Source organism: Crotalus tigris, unplaced genomic scaffold, assembly GCF_016545835.1.
Source record: "Crotalus tigris isolate CLP2741 ecotype Arizona unplaced genomic scaffold, ASM1654583v1 scf7180000017690.20705106771:4171800, whole genome shotgun sequence".
NCBI lineage: Eukaryota > Metazoa > Chordata > Lepidosauria > Squamata > Viperidae > Crotalus > Crotalus tigris.
Window position 1 is genome coordinate 1664761 of NW_024096569.1, and position 16556 is coordinate 1681316.

Here is a 16556-nt window from a genome sequence, read left to right on the forward strand (position 1 = left end):
ACTTGTGGACTTCAACTCCCAGAATTCTTGAGCCAGCATGAGGGAAACTTTGGCTCCTTGATGACTTGTGGACTTCAACTCCCAGAATTCCTGAGCCAGCATGAGGGAAACTTTGGCTCCTTGATGACTTGTGGACTTCAATTCCCAGAATTCCTGAGCCAGCATGGGGGAACTATGGCCCCCTTTAGGACTCGTGGACTTCAACTCCCAGAATTCCTGAGCCAGCATCAGGGAATTATGGCTCCCTTGATGACTTCTGGACTTCAACTCCCAGAATTCCTGAGCCAGCATGAGGGAACTATGGTCCCTTGATGACTCGTGGACTTCAACTCCCAGAATTCCTGAGCCAGCAAGGGGGAACTATGGCCCCCTTTAGGACTCGTGGACTTCAACTCCCAGAATTCCTTGAGCCAGCATGGGGGAACGATAGCTCCCTTGATGACTCATGGACTTCAACTCCCAGAATTCCTGAGCCAGCATGGGGGAACTATGGCTCCCTTGATGACTCGTGGACTTCAATTCCCAGAATTCCTGAGCCAGCATGAGGGAATTATGGTCCCTTGATGACTTGTGGACTTCAACTCCCAGAATTCCTTGAGCCAGCATGGGGGAACTATGGCTCCCTTGATGACTCGTGGACTTCAACTCCCAGAATTCCTGAGCCAGCATGAGGGAAACTATGCCCCCCTTTAGGACTCGTGGACTTCAACTCCCAGAATTCCTGAGCCAGCATGGGGGAACTATGGCTCCCTTGATGACTCGTGGACTTCAATTCCCAGAATTCCTGAGCCAGCATGAGGGAATTATGGTCCCTTGATGACTTGTGGACTTCAACTCCCAGAATTCCTTGAGCCAGCATGGGGGAACTATGGCTCCCTTGATGACTCGTGGACTTCAACTCCCAGAATTCCTGAGCCAGCATGAGGGAAACTATGCCCCCCTTTAGGACTCGTGGACTTCAACTCCCAGAATTCCTGAGCCAGCATGGGGGAACTTTGGCCCCTTCATGACTGGTGGACTTCAACTCCCAGAATTCCTCAGCCAGCATGGGGGAATTATGGCTCCCTTGATGACTGGTGGACTTCAACTCCCAGAATTCCTGAGCCAACATGGCTCGGCTTGGAAACCTCTCCCTTTCCCCTCAGCATGGCTGGCTCAGGAATTGAAGTCCAGGAGTCATAAAAGAGGCAAGGTTCCCCATCCCTGGTATAGAGAGTTCTCACATTAAATCATTTCAAATTTCGTTCTGGCCCTTTAATACTCGCCTTTGTCCTCGCTGTGCTTCGTTTAGTGACCGTTCAAAATCACGGCGGCACTGAATAAAAGCGACTTGGGGCCCTTTTTCACACTTGCGGCATCCCCACGATCGTAAGATCAAAATCCAGCCACTTGGCAACGGACTCGTATTTACAACGGTTGCGGCGTCCCGGGGGTGGGTGGGGGGGGAAACCACCTAATTCCCTTTTGTGAGCTTCTGACAAGCAAAGTCAATGGGGGGAAGCCGGGTCCGCTTAGCAGCCCGCTTACTAACCTATCAGCTGCAGCTATCCACTTAACGACGGTGGCGAGAAAGGTCATAAAATGGGACAAAACCCGCTTAGCCAAGGTCTCGCTTAACAGCTCTACCCCCAAACGGCCCGTCTTAGATTTTAAAACGGACAGGAAGGGATTTTGCCCCTGAAGAGTCTCTTAAGAAATCGGGATATCAACGGATCTGCCCTAAAATAGACGGTGTCGTAACGATGGCACATCCCAAACGGCCTCTGACGCCACGGCTGGTAGTCCTCGACTTAAGGACCGCAACGGAGCCCGACATTTATGTTGCTAAGTGAGATTATTGGTTAAGTGCGTTTTGGCCCATTCGGTGGCCTTTCCTGCCACGCCAGTGGCTGTAAGTGAAGAATAGAATAAGAGCTGGAAGGGACCTTGGAGGTCTTCTAGTCCAGCCCCCTGCTGAATAGAATAGGATAGGATAGCATAGGATCGGATTGGATTGGATAGAATAAGAAATAGGAATAGAATAGAATTGTGGACAAATGGTCTTTGTGTAGGCTTAAGCCCCCACCGGCTCAGACATCAGCAGATGGGTTCATCATCATCATCATCATCATCATCAAGTTGGAAGGGACCTTGGAGGTCATCTAGTCCAACCCCCTGCTCAGGCAGGAAACCCTATTCCCATTTCGGACAAATGGCCGTCCAGTCTCTTCTTAAAGACTTCCAGTGTTGGAGCATTCACCGCTTCTGGAGGCAGGTGGTTCCACTGGCAGCCAGTGAAGTCCTGAAGCTGTGTGCACGGTGTGTGCGTGTGCGTGTGTGGGTCTGTGTGCAGGAAGCAGGACCGAGAAAGCAGCCCTCCCCCTTGGCAAGCAGAACGATTGGAAATGATGGATGTCTTCTGCTTTGGGGGGGCTTCTCGGTTGGGGGCGGGTGGGGGGCTTGGGGGGATAAGGTGGGGGGGCTGGGGGGCACCAGGATGCTTGTGCCTCCAGGCTCACTCTGCCCAAATCTCAGCATCGTTTCCTCCAGCGACGTTCGGCCTCTGGTCGGATTAAATGGAGCGTTGGCCCGTTCTAGTTTGGCAGTTTCTCGTCCGTTCCCTGGGGACTGATAAGAGAGGAGGGGAGACCCCTTTAATCCTCCGCTTTGGTGCGCTGGAGCTGTGTCTGTGTACACACACACACACACACACACACACACACACACACACACACACACACGTTAGATTCCCCAAGGGAGGAGAGAGCGGAAGCGATTTGCTGTGTGATGTTGCGGCTGGCTGGAGAAACAGGCTCGCTCTCCTCTCCACTAGCTTGGTTGCTTTTTGCTTCTTCCTCCCCCAATCCCCCCCTAGCGCCTGTCTCATCCCCTCCCTGATGTGGCAAGATTTCCAGCCTCCGCTGTTTTTAAAGCGGTTTCGTTGGACCCCCTGACTGCCCCGTTCCTAAGTGTCCCGTTCTCATGCTCCGGGGTTAGAACCTGATTTAAAAAAAAAAAAAAAACTTGGATATTGACCCTTCCTTCTTCTGGGCATCCCTTTCCGACGAAACGCGTCTCGTTTTTCTAAAAGGAGGCAGCGCCAGTGCGTTTTTTTACGACCCGAGCAGCCAGGCAAGGGGGCCTGGCGAAAGCCCCCCCTCTGATTTGTAAAAAAGGGTTATAGAATGGGAGGGACCTGGGAGGTCATCTAGTCCAACCCCAGCCTGCCCAAGGCGGGAGCCCATATATGTCGTCCCGGACAAAACGGGCTGCGCAATCTTTTCTTCAAAACCTCCAGCGACGATGGAAGGCGCACAGCTCCGGGAGGCAAAAGTGTTCCTTTGATTAATCTTTCCCGCTGCCAGGAAAATTCCTATCTTCTCCAGTTCCCGCCGAGGAGCTTGCGCCCCTGGCTTTTTTTTTAATGACAGCAAAGCGGGAAGGGGCCTCGGAGGTCATCTAGTCCAACCCCCTGCTCAGGTAGGAAAACCCTATATACCATTTCAGACAAACAGCTGTCAATCAATCAGAATAGAGCTGGAAGGGACCTTGAAGGTCTTCTAGTCCAGCCCCCCGCTCAAGCAGGAATCCCTATATCATTTAAGACAAGGGGCTGTCCAATCAGGAAGGGAAGAAGGAAGGAAAGGAAGGAAGGAAGGAAGGGAAGGAAGGGAAGGAAGGAAGGAAGGAAAATGAGAAGGAAAGAAGGAAGGAAAGAAGGAAAATGGGAAGGAAGGAAGGGAAACGAGAAGGAAGGAAGGAAGGAAAATGAGAAGGTAGGTAGGAAAATGGGAAGGAAGGAAGGAAAGAAAATAGGAAGGAAGGGAAACAAGGAGAAGGAAGGAAGGAAAATGAGAAGGAAGGGAAGGAAAGAAAATAGGAAGGAAGGAAAATGGGAAGGAAGGAAGGGAAACGAGAAGGAAGGAAGGAAGGAAAGAAAATAGGAAGGAAGGAAGGAAGGAAAATGGAAAGGAAGGAAGGGAAACAAGGAGAAGGAAGGAAGGAAGGAAAGAAAATAGGAAGGAAGGAAGGAAAATGAGAAGGAAGGAAAGGAAACAAGGAGAAGGAAGAAAGGAAGGAAGGAAAGGAAACAAGGAGAAGGAAGGAAGGGAAACAAGGAGAAGGAAGGAAGGAAGGAAAATGGGAAGGAAGGAAAGGAAAGAAGGAGAAGGAAGGAAGCTATGATGGCACAGTGGTTACAAGGCAGTGCTGCAGGCTAACCCACTGCCCACCGCCAGCAGTTCGATCCTGACCGGCTCAAGCTTGACTCGGCTTTCCGTCCTTCCGAGGTCAGTCAAATGAGCACCCAGATTGTTGGGCAGTGTGTGTGTGTGTGGGGGGGGGGAAACAGGGTGACCCCGAACCACTCAGAGAGGAGGGCTGTGAAAGCACCGTGGGGCAGGCTGTGAGTTTGGAGTCTGCTGTTGCCGCGAAAGGCAGAGTCCAGCCTTCCCAGGCCCAACGACGGGGGGGCTTCAGTGACCCTTTTGCATCGCCTCTCCCTCCCTCCTGCAGGCCTCTCATTGCCAAAAAGAACCCCAAGATCCCCATGTCCAAGATGATGACCATCATGGGAGCCAAGTGGCGGGAATTCAGCGCCAACAACCCCTTCAAGGGCTCCACGGCCGCCGTGGCCGCGGCCGCCGCGGCCGCAGCGGCCGCCGCCGTCGCAGAACAGGTCTCCGCCGCCGTGTCGGCCGTCATCCCTTCGCCCGAGCCCCAACACCTGCTGCAGCCCCCGCCCCAGCCTCTTCCCCTCCGCAAAGCCAAAACCAAAGAGGGCAAAGGTGAGTGCCGGGCGCCGGTCAGCCCTCCTCTGCAAGACACCGGGACGAGGCGGGACGAGGAATGGGGTGGGGGACCCGGGGAGGGGCGGCGGCTGGCCAGATCAGGTCGACTGTGGGGGGGGGGGTGAGGAGGAGGAGGAGGAAGACTGTGGGGGTCCTTGGCGCTCTCTGAGCTGGGTGCTTGTCTGGCCGACGTTTCATGACCCAACTAGGGAACGTGGTCAGTGCTAGAAGGAACGGGTTGCAGACAGGAGGAGGAGAAGGAGGACGAAGAGAAGGGCAGGAGGAGAGGGAGGAGGACTGTGGAGTCCTTGGCGGTCTCTGAACTTGAGGGTTTTCTTGCAGACGTTTCATGACCCAACTAGGGAACATCATCAGTGATGGAAGGAAGGGGGGATTGTGGAGACAGGAAGCGGAGGAGGAGGACTGTGGGGTCCTTGGTGCTCTCTGAGCTGGGTGCTTGTCTGGCCGACGTTTCATGACCCAACTAGGGAACGTGGTCAGTGCTAGAAGGAACGGGTTGCAGACAGGAGGAGGAGAGAAGAACAGGAGGAGGAGGAGGAGGAGGACTGTGGCGTCCTTGGTGCTCTCTGAATTTGAGGGTTTTCTTGGAGACGTTTCATGAGCCTACTAGGGAATATCATCAGTGCTAGAAGGGATTATAGGGAGGGAGGAGGAGGAGAAGGAGGAGGAGGACTGTGGGGTCCTGGGTGCTCTCTGAACTTGAGGGTTTTCTTGCAGACATTTCATGACCCTACTAGAAGGGATTACAGGGTGGAGGAGGACTGTGGGGTCCTTGGCGGTCTCTGATCTTGAGGGTTTTCTTGCAGATGTTTCATGACCCAACTAGGGAACGTCATCAGGGCTGCCAAAAGAACAAAAAACCCAGAACACAGAACTCTGCAAAAGCTCACACTTAGAGAAGCAAGGATAAACCCCAGACAGAAGAGAATAGCCCAATCAGAGAACACCCAAGGGGGCTACTAGGCTCCCACCAACACAGGCAGAGCAAGCTCCTGTATATAAACAGGGAGAAGACCCCCACCCCCTTCTGGCACTGTTGACGTCACCTAGTTGGGTCCTGAGACGTCTGCAAGGAAACCAACCAGCTCAGAGAGCACCAAGGACCACTCAGTCACTCTCCTCCTCCTCCTCCTCCTCCTCCTCCTCCTCCTCCTCCTCCTCCTCCTCCTCCTCCTCCTCCTCCTTTCCACAACCCCCCACCCTTCTAGCAATGACGATGTTCCCTAGTTTGGTCATGAAACGTCTGCAAGAAAAGAACCCAGCTCAGAGAGCACCAAGGAGCCCTCAGTTCTTCTTCTTCTCCTCCTCCTCCTCCTCCTCCTCCTTCTTCTTCTCCTCCTCCTTCTTCTTCTCCTTCTTCTCCTCCTCCTTCTCCTTCTTCTTCTCCTCCTCCTCCCTTCTAGCACTGATGATGTTCCCCAGTTGGGTCACGAAACGTCTGCAAGGAAACCACCCAGCTCAGAGAGCACCAAGGACCCCCCCAGTCCTTTTCTCTTTCTCCTCCTCCTCCTCCCCCCTCCCCTTCCTCTCTTCTCTCCTCCCTCCACTCTGCAAACCCCCCTCCCTTCTAGCCCCGCTGAAGTTCCTCAGTTGGGTCATGAAACCCTCTGCCAGTTAGCTCCCCCCCCAGCTCAGAGACCACCAAGGACCCCACAAAGAGGAGCTCTTTAGGGGAGCCCGTGTCTCTTCTAGGCTTGAGTTAGCTCCGGGTGCAGAGCCAGGGCTGTCGCGTCTGGAGCTTAAAAGCAGAAGACTTGAGCCAGAGTTGAGAGGTGTTACTACAAGGGGACGGGCCAACACCGGCCTAAGTTGTTGGCCCTCAACCCAGACTTAGCGGATCCTCCAGCTTTCCGCGCTTAAGCCTGGCAGGCTCCCACCTTCCTGGAAATAACTGGAAGGGGCCAACTTTGAATCCTCTCGACCCCTTGTCCCGTTTCCCCCCCCCCGTCCGCCATCTTTGATTTTTTTTTTTTGCAAGCGAGCAGAGCAGCCGCAACGCTCGCCTTTCTCTGGGATGAGATGATCCTAGGCCAGTGGTTCTCAACCTTTTTAATGCCACAACCTCAACCGGTCGTAAGTCGAGGACTACTCAACTGGTCGTAAGTCGAGGACTACCCAACCGGTCGTAAGTCGAGGACTACCCAACCGGTCGTAAGTCAAGGACTTTCCCTGCCCGGGAGCCCTGCGTATGCGTGGTGCCGCCCCCTGCGCCGGCCGAGGCGTAGCTGGCAAGGGGCAGCGATGGCGCAGGCCGACCACCGGCTGGGCCACCAGCTGGCCCAGCCCAAGGGAGGTAAGGCACCGCCGGGCCCCACGTGCGCCAGCAACCCTCCCTGCGCCCGCCGGCCTCCCACCTCCCACCCCTGGCCCTCTTTTCCTTACATTTTTAGTAGTTGCTCAGCAGGGAGGGGTGGAAACTTCCAGACAGCTCGCCTTCGCTGCAGACAACTTGCAGCACCGTTTGCAGAATGGGACTTTTGGCGGGCTCAGCAGGGCAGAGACAGCCTGGACAATTCCTATTAGCTTTGGAAAGCCAATAGAATTAGACTCTATTCAAGAGAGTCCATTCTATTGGCTTTCAAAAGCCAATAGAATAAAAGGGAGGAGCACAGCTAAGGAAAAGGGGGGAAAAATGGCGGACTGCGTTGTTTGGCGACCCCCGTGAAATGGTCGTTCGACCCCAAATGGGGTCCCGACCCACAGGTTGAGAACTGCTGGCCTAGACCATCTTTTTGCCCTCCGCTTCGCCGCTTTGGAGCCGTTCCCCGAAACCCGCCCGTCTCTTTCTGACGACAATGTGGACCGTTCACCTGAGAAGTCCTTTTTTTGGGTTTTTTATGTTTGTTTGTGTTCCCCCCCCCCCGCCGCCTCCTTCCACCCAAGGACCGGGCCACAAGAAGCGGAGCAAAAGCCCCCGCGTCCCGGAGGTGAAGAGGAGGATAAAAGGGAAGAAGATGGCGCCCCTGAAGATCAAGCTGGGCATGATCGGCGGGAAGCGGAAAAAAAGCAGCTCAGTAAGACCCAGTCCCTCAAAGCTGTGCGTGTGAATGTGGACCCCCCCGCCCCCCCCCCCGAGCTGAGCTTGAGGGCTTCGGCATTTCTGGATCCAATTTTGCAAGGTGGAAGAGCTTTGTGGCTTTTTCAAAAGAGACCACCAGCCCACCTCGGAACGAGCTAGTCGCTCTTCTGCAAATGGAGCGGACTTGGCATCGTTGGCTGGCGTGCTGGCTATTGCTAGCCATGGGGAGGGGGTGTGACTCTTAAGCCAAGGGTCCCCAACTTTGGCAACTTCATGACCAGTGCACTTCAATGCCCCTGCAGCTGGCTAGGCAATTCTGGGAGTTGAAGTCCACAAGTCATAGTTGAAGACTTTGAGTTCCATTCTGGGAGTTGAAGTCCAAAGACTTAAAGTTGAAGACTTTGAGTTCAATTCTGGGATTTGAAGTCCACAATTCTTAAAAGTTGAAGACTTTGAGTTCAATTCCGGGACTTGACGTCCACAATTCGTAAAGTTGAAGACTTTGAATTCAATTCTGGGACTTGAAGTCCAAAGTCTTAAAGTTGAAGACTTTGAGTTCAGTTCTGGGACTTGAAGTCCAAAGTCTTAAAGTTGAAGACTTTGAGTTCAATTCTGGGACTTGAAGTCCAAAGTCTTAAAGTTGAAGACTTTGAGTTCAATTCTGGGACTTGAAGTCCACAAGTCTTAAAATTGAAGACTTTGAGTTCAATTCTGGGACTTCAAGTCCAAAGTCTTAAAGTTGAAGACTTTGAGTTCAATTCTGGGACTTGAAGTCCACAATTCTTAAAAGTTGAAGACTTTGAGTTCAATTCTGGGATTTGAAGTCTGCAACTCTTAAAAGTTGAAGACTTTGAGTTCAATTCTGGGACTTGAAGTCCAAAGTCTTAAAGTTGAAGACTTTGAGTTCAATTCTGGGACTTGAAGTCCAAAGTCTTAAAGTTGAAGACTTTGAGTTCAATTCTGGGACTTGAAGTCCAGTCTTAAAGTTGAAGACTTTGAGTTTAATTCTGGGACTTGAAGTCCACAATTCTTAAAAGTTGAAGACTTTGAGTTCCATTCTGGGACTTGAAAATCCACAAGTCATAAAGTTGTCAAGGTTGCACACCCTTGCTCTAAGCCCTGGCAGTGCCAGTGACCCTTTTGGCAATATCCTTAGCCTGAGATTCCTTTGAGGAACCGGCGCGGCAAATTCAGGTTGCATGGTTGCGACTGCGGGATGCGTGCTTGTCGTTTACAACCTCATCTCCACGTCCTTTCTTCCTGCCCCCTCACCCTTTGCCGTGTGAAATAGACCCGCGCGCGGTCCCTCAGATCCAACCCCTTTGTAGCCAAACCAGGTTGGTCAACTCCATCGTTGGGCTGGGCCGGGCGGAAAGCTCCTTCTTGCGTCTTTCTGCTTGCTTTTGGGGTGTAGCTCCGAAGTCGGGGGTACCACAAACCCCCCCCCCGTCCCTCTTTCCTTTCCCACCACCGTTCCTCTTCATCTCTTGCCTCTTTGTGGGTTTTTCCTAATGGAGGACCGCTCCGGTTATGTACAGCATTTGTTTCAGAGTGATGAGGTGGCGGACCCGGAAGAAGAATCCGACCTGGATAACTCGAGCGTTCACAGTTCTTCCGTGCGTTCCGACAGTTCAGGAAGGGTCAAGAAACTCAGGCGGGGTCGGCCCGGACGGAAGAAGAAAAAAGGTGAGGTTAAGCTCGTCCCGCCCGGGGTGGGAGACGCAGGGAGGCCTTCTCCCACCACGAAGGGCACCTTACTAATTAAAAAGGTGGAAAGGGTGCTGCGCTGTCCTCGGCTGTCGAGAAAGAACAGGGTTTTTTTTTCTTTTCAAACTTTGGGTGTCCGTGGCTAGATAATTCCGGAGGCTTTCCCAGAATTCTTTATTGGCCAAGCGTCACTGGACACACACACAAGGAATTTGTCCCTAGTGCATAAGCTGTCGATGTGGCTGCCAGGAACGAAGTGATAAATCGTGATCGTAATCCTCTACAGAAAGGGATTTTTGTAGCTCAGGTTGAACGGTGGGGTCCTTGGTTTAGTAATAATAATAATAATAGTAATAATAATAATTTAAAAAATAAATAAATATATATATTTATGCTTTTCTTTTTTACATATATATTATGGTTAATTATCTTATAAGCTTATGTAATGTATTTAGATATATTTATGGTTTATACTTTTTTAATTTCTTTTTAAGATTTTTAGAAATTTTAATTAAGCCTATATTCAGCTTTGGGAAGGTTGGGGGGATGGAGTGGGAGGGTTGGGGTGGTTGGGTAGGGTTGTTTTTTGTTTTTTCTTTTTTCTTTTCCCTATTTGTAAAAATTTTAAAAATTTTCAATAATAAAAATAAATAAAATAAAAATAAACAAGCACCTGCAACATAATACCCCAGACTTAACAATTGTCGATAAGAAAGACAAAAAAGTCTGGTGGACGTGGCAGTGCCTGGAGACAGCAGAATAGACAAGAAAGAACTGGAGAAGATCACAAAATACAAAGACCTACAAATAGAAATAGAAAGACTGTGGCAAAAGCAAGCAAGGGTAGTACCAATAGTCATAGGCTCCTTGGGTGCAATCCCAAAACAACTGGAGCACCACTTGAACACCATCATTGGCATTGACAAATTCGCTATTAGTCAATTGCAAAAGGCGGCCTTACTAGGAACTGCTTCCATCCTGAGACGATACCTGTAATACCATCAAACATCCACCTCTGCCTATCCCAGGTCCTGGGTAAGGACTCGATAGGTAGACAAAATGCCAAATCCGGTCTGAACAACTGGCTGACTGTGCGATGATCCATAATAATAATAATTAATTTTAAAAAATGCCAAATCCAGTGTGAACATCTGGCTGACTGTGATGATTAATAATAATAATAATAATAATAATAATAATAATAATAATAACTACTTTAATTTTGTGACATTTTACAAGCTCCCTAAATGGAAGAACACACAAAAAAACCCAACCCACTGGATAGCGATCCCATCACACACTGACCAATGTCCTCCTCTCGGCTTCAATACATGACATCAATCACTGGATCCTACGGTGATCTGGTTGGCTCGTGGCCAAAACAAGAAGACACCCAATTGGCTCGCTAAGCACTGGTGCTCATTGGCTGCAATCAGAGCTACCTGAGATCAACCGAAGCAAGTTGTGCTTCCTTTTTCTGGCTTATTTGGCTGTCCCTTTTCACAGAATACGGTACAGATAATTGAACGGAAATGGTTGCATTGCGTTCTTGATTAAATGATCTTTCCATTGATATATAATTTTATGGTACTACTACTACAAAAAAAGAAAGTGGTGTTATTAGCCACCAAACCTCAAAAACACATTTTTCCCAAAAGGTTTCCACAATTTGGGCCACTACTGTACGTGCAGCTACAGGACCATGGGAAGGCCCATCCTCGGGGTCCTAGAGCAGTCTTGGGATGCTGGGGAGACCCTCACCCTATTTCCTCTCTCCTCCCCTCGCAGTGGCTGGCGAAGAAGAGGCGGACGGCTACGAGACCGACCACCAAGACTATTGCGAGGTGTGTCAGCAGGGCGGGGAGATCATCCTGTGCGACTCGTGTCCCAGAGCTTACCATCTGGTGTGCCTGGATCCGGAGCTGGATAAGGCCCCCGAGGGCAAGTGGAGCTGTCCACACTGTGTAAGCCTGTTCACTTTCCTTCCTTGCTCTCTGCACACTGGCACCTCGCGCCATCTTGCCCACCCCACCCCACCCCGGGCTGGACGCGGGATCCAGCCCTCCTTCCCCGCTTTAGCCAAAGACGCCTCGGAACAATCGGGGGGAAATTCAGATTTCACGGATTCGCTGGGACCGGTTTTTCCCTGCGGGTCTGTCCGGCTGCGAGAGCCAGCGTGGCTGGTTCCTTTGGAAAAAATTGGGGTGGGCCGGTGAAGGGTAGAAGGAAAGGGACCTGGGGGATTAGGGGTGCTATGTGCATAGTGGGACAAGGAGATGGGCTGGGGTTATAATAATAATAATAGTAAAGTTGAAAGGGACTTTGGAGGTCTTTTAGGTCAGTGGTTCTCAACCTGTGGGTCGGGACCCCATTTGGGGTCGAGCGACCATTTCACGGGGGTCGCCAAACAATGCAGTCCGCCATTTTTCCCCCCCTTTTCCTTAGCTGTGCTACTCCCTTTTGTTCTATTGGCTTTTGAAAGCCAATAGAATGGATTCTCTTGAATAGAGTCTAATTCTATTGGCTTTCAAAAGCCAATAGGGATTGTCCAGGCTGTCTCTGCCCTGCTGAGCCCGCCAAAAGTCCCATTCTGCAAACGGTGCTGCACCAGTTGAGTAGTCCTCGACTTACGACCGGTTGGGGGTCGCGGCATTAAAAAGGTTGAGAACCACTGTTCTAGTCCAACCCCCTGCTCAGGCAGGAAAGCCTGTAGTCCCATTTCGGACAAATGGCTGTCCAGTCTCTTCTTCAAAACTTCCAGTGTTGGAGGACGGAGGGAGGGAGGGAGGAAGGAAGGAGGAATAAAATTCGGAAGGGACCTTAGAAGTCATCTAGTCCAACCCCCTGCTCAGGCAAGAAACCCTATCCCGTTTCGGACAAACGGCTGTCCAGTCTCTTCTTAAAAACTTCCACTGTTGGAGAAGGGAGGGAGGGAGGGAGGGAGGGAGGAAGGAAGGAAGGAAGGAAGGAAGGAAGGAAGGAAGGAAGGAAGAATAAGATTCGGAAGGCACCTTGGAGGTCATCTAGTCCAACCCCCTGCTCAGGCAGGAAACCCTGTAGTCCCATTTCAGACAAATGGCTGTCCAGTCTCTTCTTCAAAACTTTCAGTGTTGGAGGAGGGAGGGAGGAAGGAAGGAAGGGAAGGAAGAAAGGATAAGATTTGAAAGGGACCTTGGAGGTCATCTAGTCCAACCCCCTGCTCAGGCAGGAAACCCTGTAGTACCATTTCGGACAAATGGCTGTCCAGTCTCTTCTTCAAAACTTCCAGTGTTGGAGAAGGGAGGGAGGGAGGGAGGAAGGGAAGGAAGAAAGGATAAGATTCGAAAAGGACCTTGGAGGTCATCTAGTCCAACCCCCTGCTCAGGCAGGAAACCCTGTAGTACCATTTCGGACAAATGGCTGTCCAGTCTCTTCTTCAAAACTTCCAGTGTTGGAGCCTTCACTGCTTCTGGAGGCAGGTTGAAAGAAGGACTTGGGCCACCTTTGGGTTAACCCTTCTAGCAAGGGGCTGGACTATAAGACCTCTGAGGTCCCGTCTGACTTTGTGGTTCTGTTCTATTTCTGCACTGCAAAGACTTGGCTCTCTAGAACAGCCACCCTTTTAGCGACCGCTGGAGGTTACGACAGCCCTGGAAAAGGGAACTTAAGACCCTTTTTTCCCACACTCAACGACCGCTGCAGCATCACGTGATCAAAATTCAGACGCTTGGCAACTGACCGGTACTTAGGACGGTTGCAGTGTCCCGTGGAGGGCGGGGTGTCACGTGATCCTCCCCTTCGGCAGCCTTCTGACCAGCCACGTCAATGCAGGAAGCCGGCTTTGCTTAGTAACCAGGTTACAAACTTAACCCCTGCCGTGGCTCACCTTAACGACGATGGCAGAGAAAGGTCGTAAAATGGACCCCAAAGTCTCTGGATGGGAATTTTAGACCGAATTGTGGCTGTAAGTCAGCGGTTCTCAACCTGTGGGTCGGGACCCCATTTGGGGTCGAACGACCATTTCACGGGGGTCACCAAACAACGCAGTCCGCCATTTTTTCCCCCCTTTTCCTTAGCTGTGCTACTCGCTTTTATTCTATTGGCTTTTGAAAGCCAATAGAAGAGACTCTCTTGAATAGAGTCTAATTCAATTGGCTTTCAAAGCCAATAGGAATTGTCCAGGCTGTCTCTGCCCTGCTGAGCCCGCCAAATGTCCCCATTCTGCAAACGGTGCTGCCCCAGTTGAGTAGTCCTCGACTTACGACCGATTGAGTAGTCCTCGACGTACGACCGGTTGGGGGGGTCGCGGCATTCAAAAAGTTGAGAACCCACTGCTGTAAGCGGTGGACCTCTCACGCGGGGGATGTTTAGAAGACCCAGGAGCAAAATAGCCGTGTCTCGATCTCGTTACCCAGTCCGACATTCTAGCCGGCGATACCGGACACCCCCCCATACACTAATGCTTAGGGCCGCCCCCCCCCATTTAAAGCTCTTGCATGTGGTTTTGCTGTGCCTTTGCTTCCTCTTTGAACCCCCCCCCCAGCTCTGTGTTGACCCTATTTCGGTAACCCAGCTCTCCTTTCTCTCGTGTGTGTGTGTGTGTGTGTGTGATCTCCCCGGCTTACAGGAGAAAGAAGGAGTACAGTGGGAGCCGAAGGAGGAGGAGGACGAGTACGAAGGAGAGCTGGACGACGGGGAGAAGGAGGAGGAGGACGAGCACATGGAGTACTGCCGGACCTGTAAGGACGGGGGGGAGCTGCTGTGTTGCGACGCCTGCATCTCTTCGTACCACATCCACTGCCTCAACCCGCCTCTGCCGGAGATCCCCAACGGGGAGTGGTTGTGTCCCCGCTGCACGGTGAGGGCGCCGGGAAGGAGGGGAGGCAGGGAGGGGGAGGGCGCAGGTGGGAGGGACACCACGCCCCCCTCCCCCCGTTTTGAAATACGTATACCTTCCACAAAGGCTCGGAGAACCGGGCCTTCTCCGTGGTGGCTCCCTCCCTGTTATTGGAAGCACCATCTTTTCCCAGTTACCTCTGTGTGACCCACCAGAATGGGGAGGCAGGGGGTGTTAGGGGTCCTCTGTCTTAAGGGGGGTCCATCTGGTGGGACCAGGAAGAAGGGCCTTCTCGGTGGTGGCTCCCTCCCTGTTATTTGAAGGACCGTCTTTTCCCAGTTACATCTGTGTGACCCACCAGAGCGGGGAGGCAGGGGGTGTTAGGGGGTCTCCTCTCTTAAGGCGGGATCCAGGAGAAGGGCCTTCTCGGTGGCAGTTCCCTCCTTGTTATTGGAAGGACCCTCTTTTCCCAGTTATGTGTGACCCACCAGAATGGGGAGGCAGGGGGTGTTAGGGGTCCCCTCTCTTAAGGGGGGGGTCCATCTGGTGGGACCCGTAGGAAGGGCCTTCTCTGTGGTGGCTCCCTCCCTGTTATTTGAAGGACCAGCTTTCCCCTGTTACATCTATGTGACCCACCAGAATGGGGAGGCAGGGAGTGTTAGGGGTCCCCTCTCTTAAGCAAGTCCATCTGGTGGGACCAGGAAGAAGGGCCTTCTCCGTGGTGGCTCCCTCTCTGGTATCTGAAGGACTGTCTTTTCCCAGCTACATCCGTGTGACCCACCAGAATGGGGAGACGGGGCGTTAGGGGTCCATCTGGTGGGACCAGTCAGAAGGGCCTTCTCCGTGGTGGCTCCCTCCCTCCCTGTGGAAATAAGATTGGCCCGGGGACCCCGAGGTGGTACGGAACCCATCAAGTAGTTGGTTTGATCGTTGTTACCAGGATTTGTTTTATTCGGTTTTGTACAGGTAGTCCTCGACCCCTAACCCTCAACCCTAACCTTAACCCCAATGCTAACCCTATAAAAATGAATAAAATGGATAGATCAGATAGATAAATCAATAAAATAGTACCGTCTTCACAAGAGCGAGATCGGCCAGCCGATCTCTGACGGCTTCTTTCCCCTGCTCGCAGTGCCCGATGCTGAAGGGCCGGGTCCAGAAGATTCTGCACTGGCAGTGGGGGGAGCCCCCAACGCCGGTGGCCGTCCCCCTGCCCTCCGATCGCAAGCCGGATGACCCGCCCCCGAAGACGCTCCAGGGACGCTCGGAGCGCGAATTCTTCGTGAAATGGGTGGGCCTCTCTTACTGGCACTGCTCCTGGATCAAGGAATTGCAGGTATGCCCCCTTTGGGATGGCGGGCCAGGGCCGGGAGGAGAGGGACAGCCGGATCCTAACCGAAGGTGGGGGGCGGGGTCTGAGCTCAGCCCCGTCTCTTTGAGTTGGGAGCTTTCCGTCGCCGGTCCCAGCTTTTGTTTGTTTGTTTGTTTGTTTCCTGTCTGGCCCCGTTTTGATAACACAATCGCACTTACCGGCGGATATCCATTTTATGGACCCCCCGAAGCGAAAGGGATGATCAGTAAAAGAGAGTAGCTGTGGGTCACGTTGAAAGAGCGGGATGGAAGGAGGAGGGCGGTGGGGTCCTTGGGGCTCTCTGAGATGACTGGTTTTTCTCGCAGACGTCTCATGACCCAGCTAGGGAACAGCATCAGTGCTGGAAGGGAGGGGCGTCTGTGGAATGGAAGGAGGAGGACTGAGGGGTCCTTGGTGATCTCTGAGCTTTTAGGGGTCTCCTTGCAGACGTTTCATGACCCAACTAGGGAACGTCATCGGTGCTAGAAGGGAGTGTGGGAGGAGGAGGTGGAGGAGGGGAGGAGAGAGGAAGAAGAGAGAGGAGGAGGAGAAGGAGGAAGAGGAGAAAGAGAAGAGAAGGAGGGGGAGGGAGGGAGGAGGAGGAGGAGGAGGAGAACTATGGGATCTTTGGTGCTCTCTAAGCTTGATGATTTCTTTGCAGATGTTTCGTGACCCAACTAGGGAACATCATCAGTGCTAGAAGGGAGAGGGGATTTACTGAGTGGAAAAAGGAGGAAGAAGAAGGAGGAGGAGGAGTCAGAGGAGGGAAGGAGGAAGAGGAGTGGGAAGGAGGAGGACGGGGGAGTGGTCCCTGGTGCTCTCTGAGCTGGCTGGTTTCCTTTGCAGACATCTCATGACCCATCTAGGGAACAT

General features: G+C 52.3%; 1 protein-coding gene across 1 annotated transcript in view; it reads left to right on the top strand.

Moving 5' to 3' along the window:
* The window catches only part of CHD3 (chromodomain helicase DNA binding protein 3), a 106843-nt gene that overhangs the window by 30459 nt on the left and 59828 nt on the right, over positions 1–16556 (top strand). The window contains 6 exon segments of the mRNA XM_039337967.1: positions 4495–4766; positions 7674–7804; positions 9348–9495; positions 11305–11480; positions 14123–14353; positions 15465–15668. Coding sequence (XP_039193901.1) covers positions 4495–4766; positions 7674–7804; positions 9348–9495; positions 11305–11480; positions 14123–14353; positions 15465–15668 — 1162 coding nt within the window.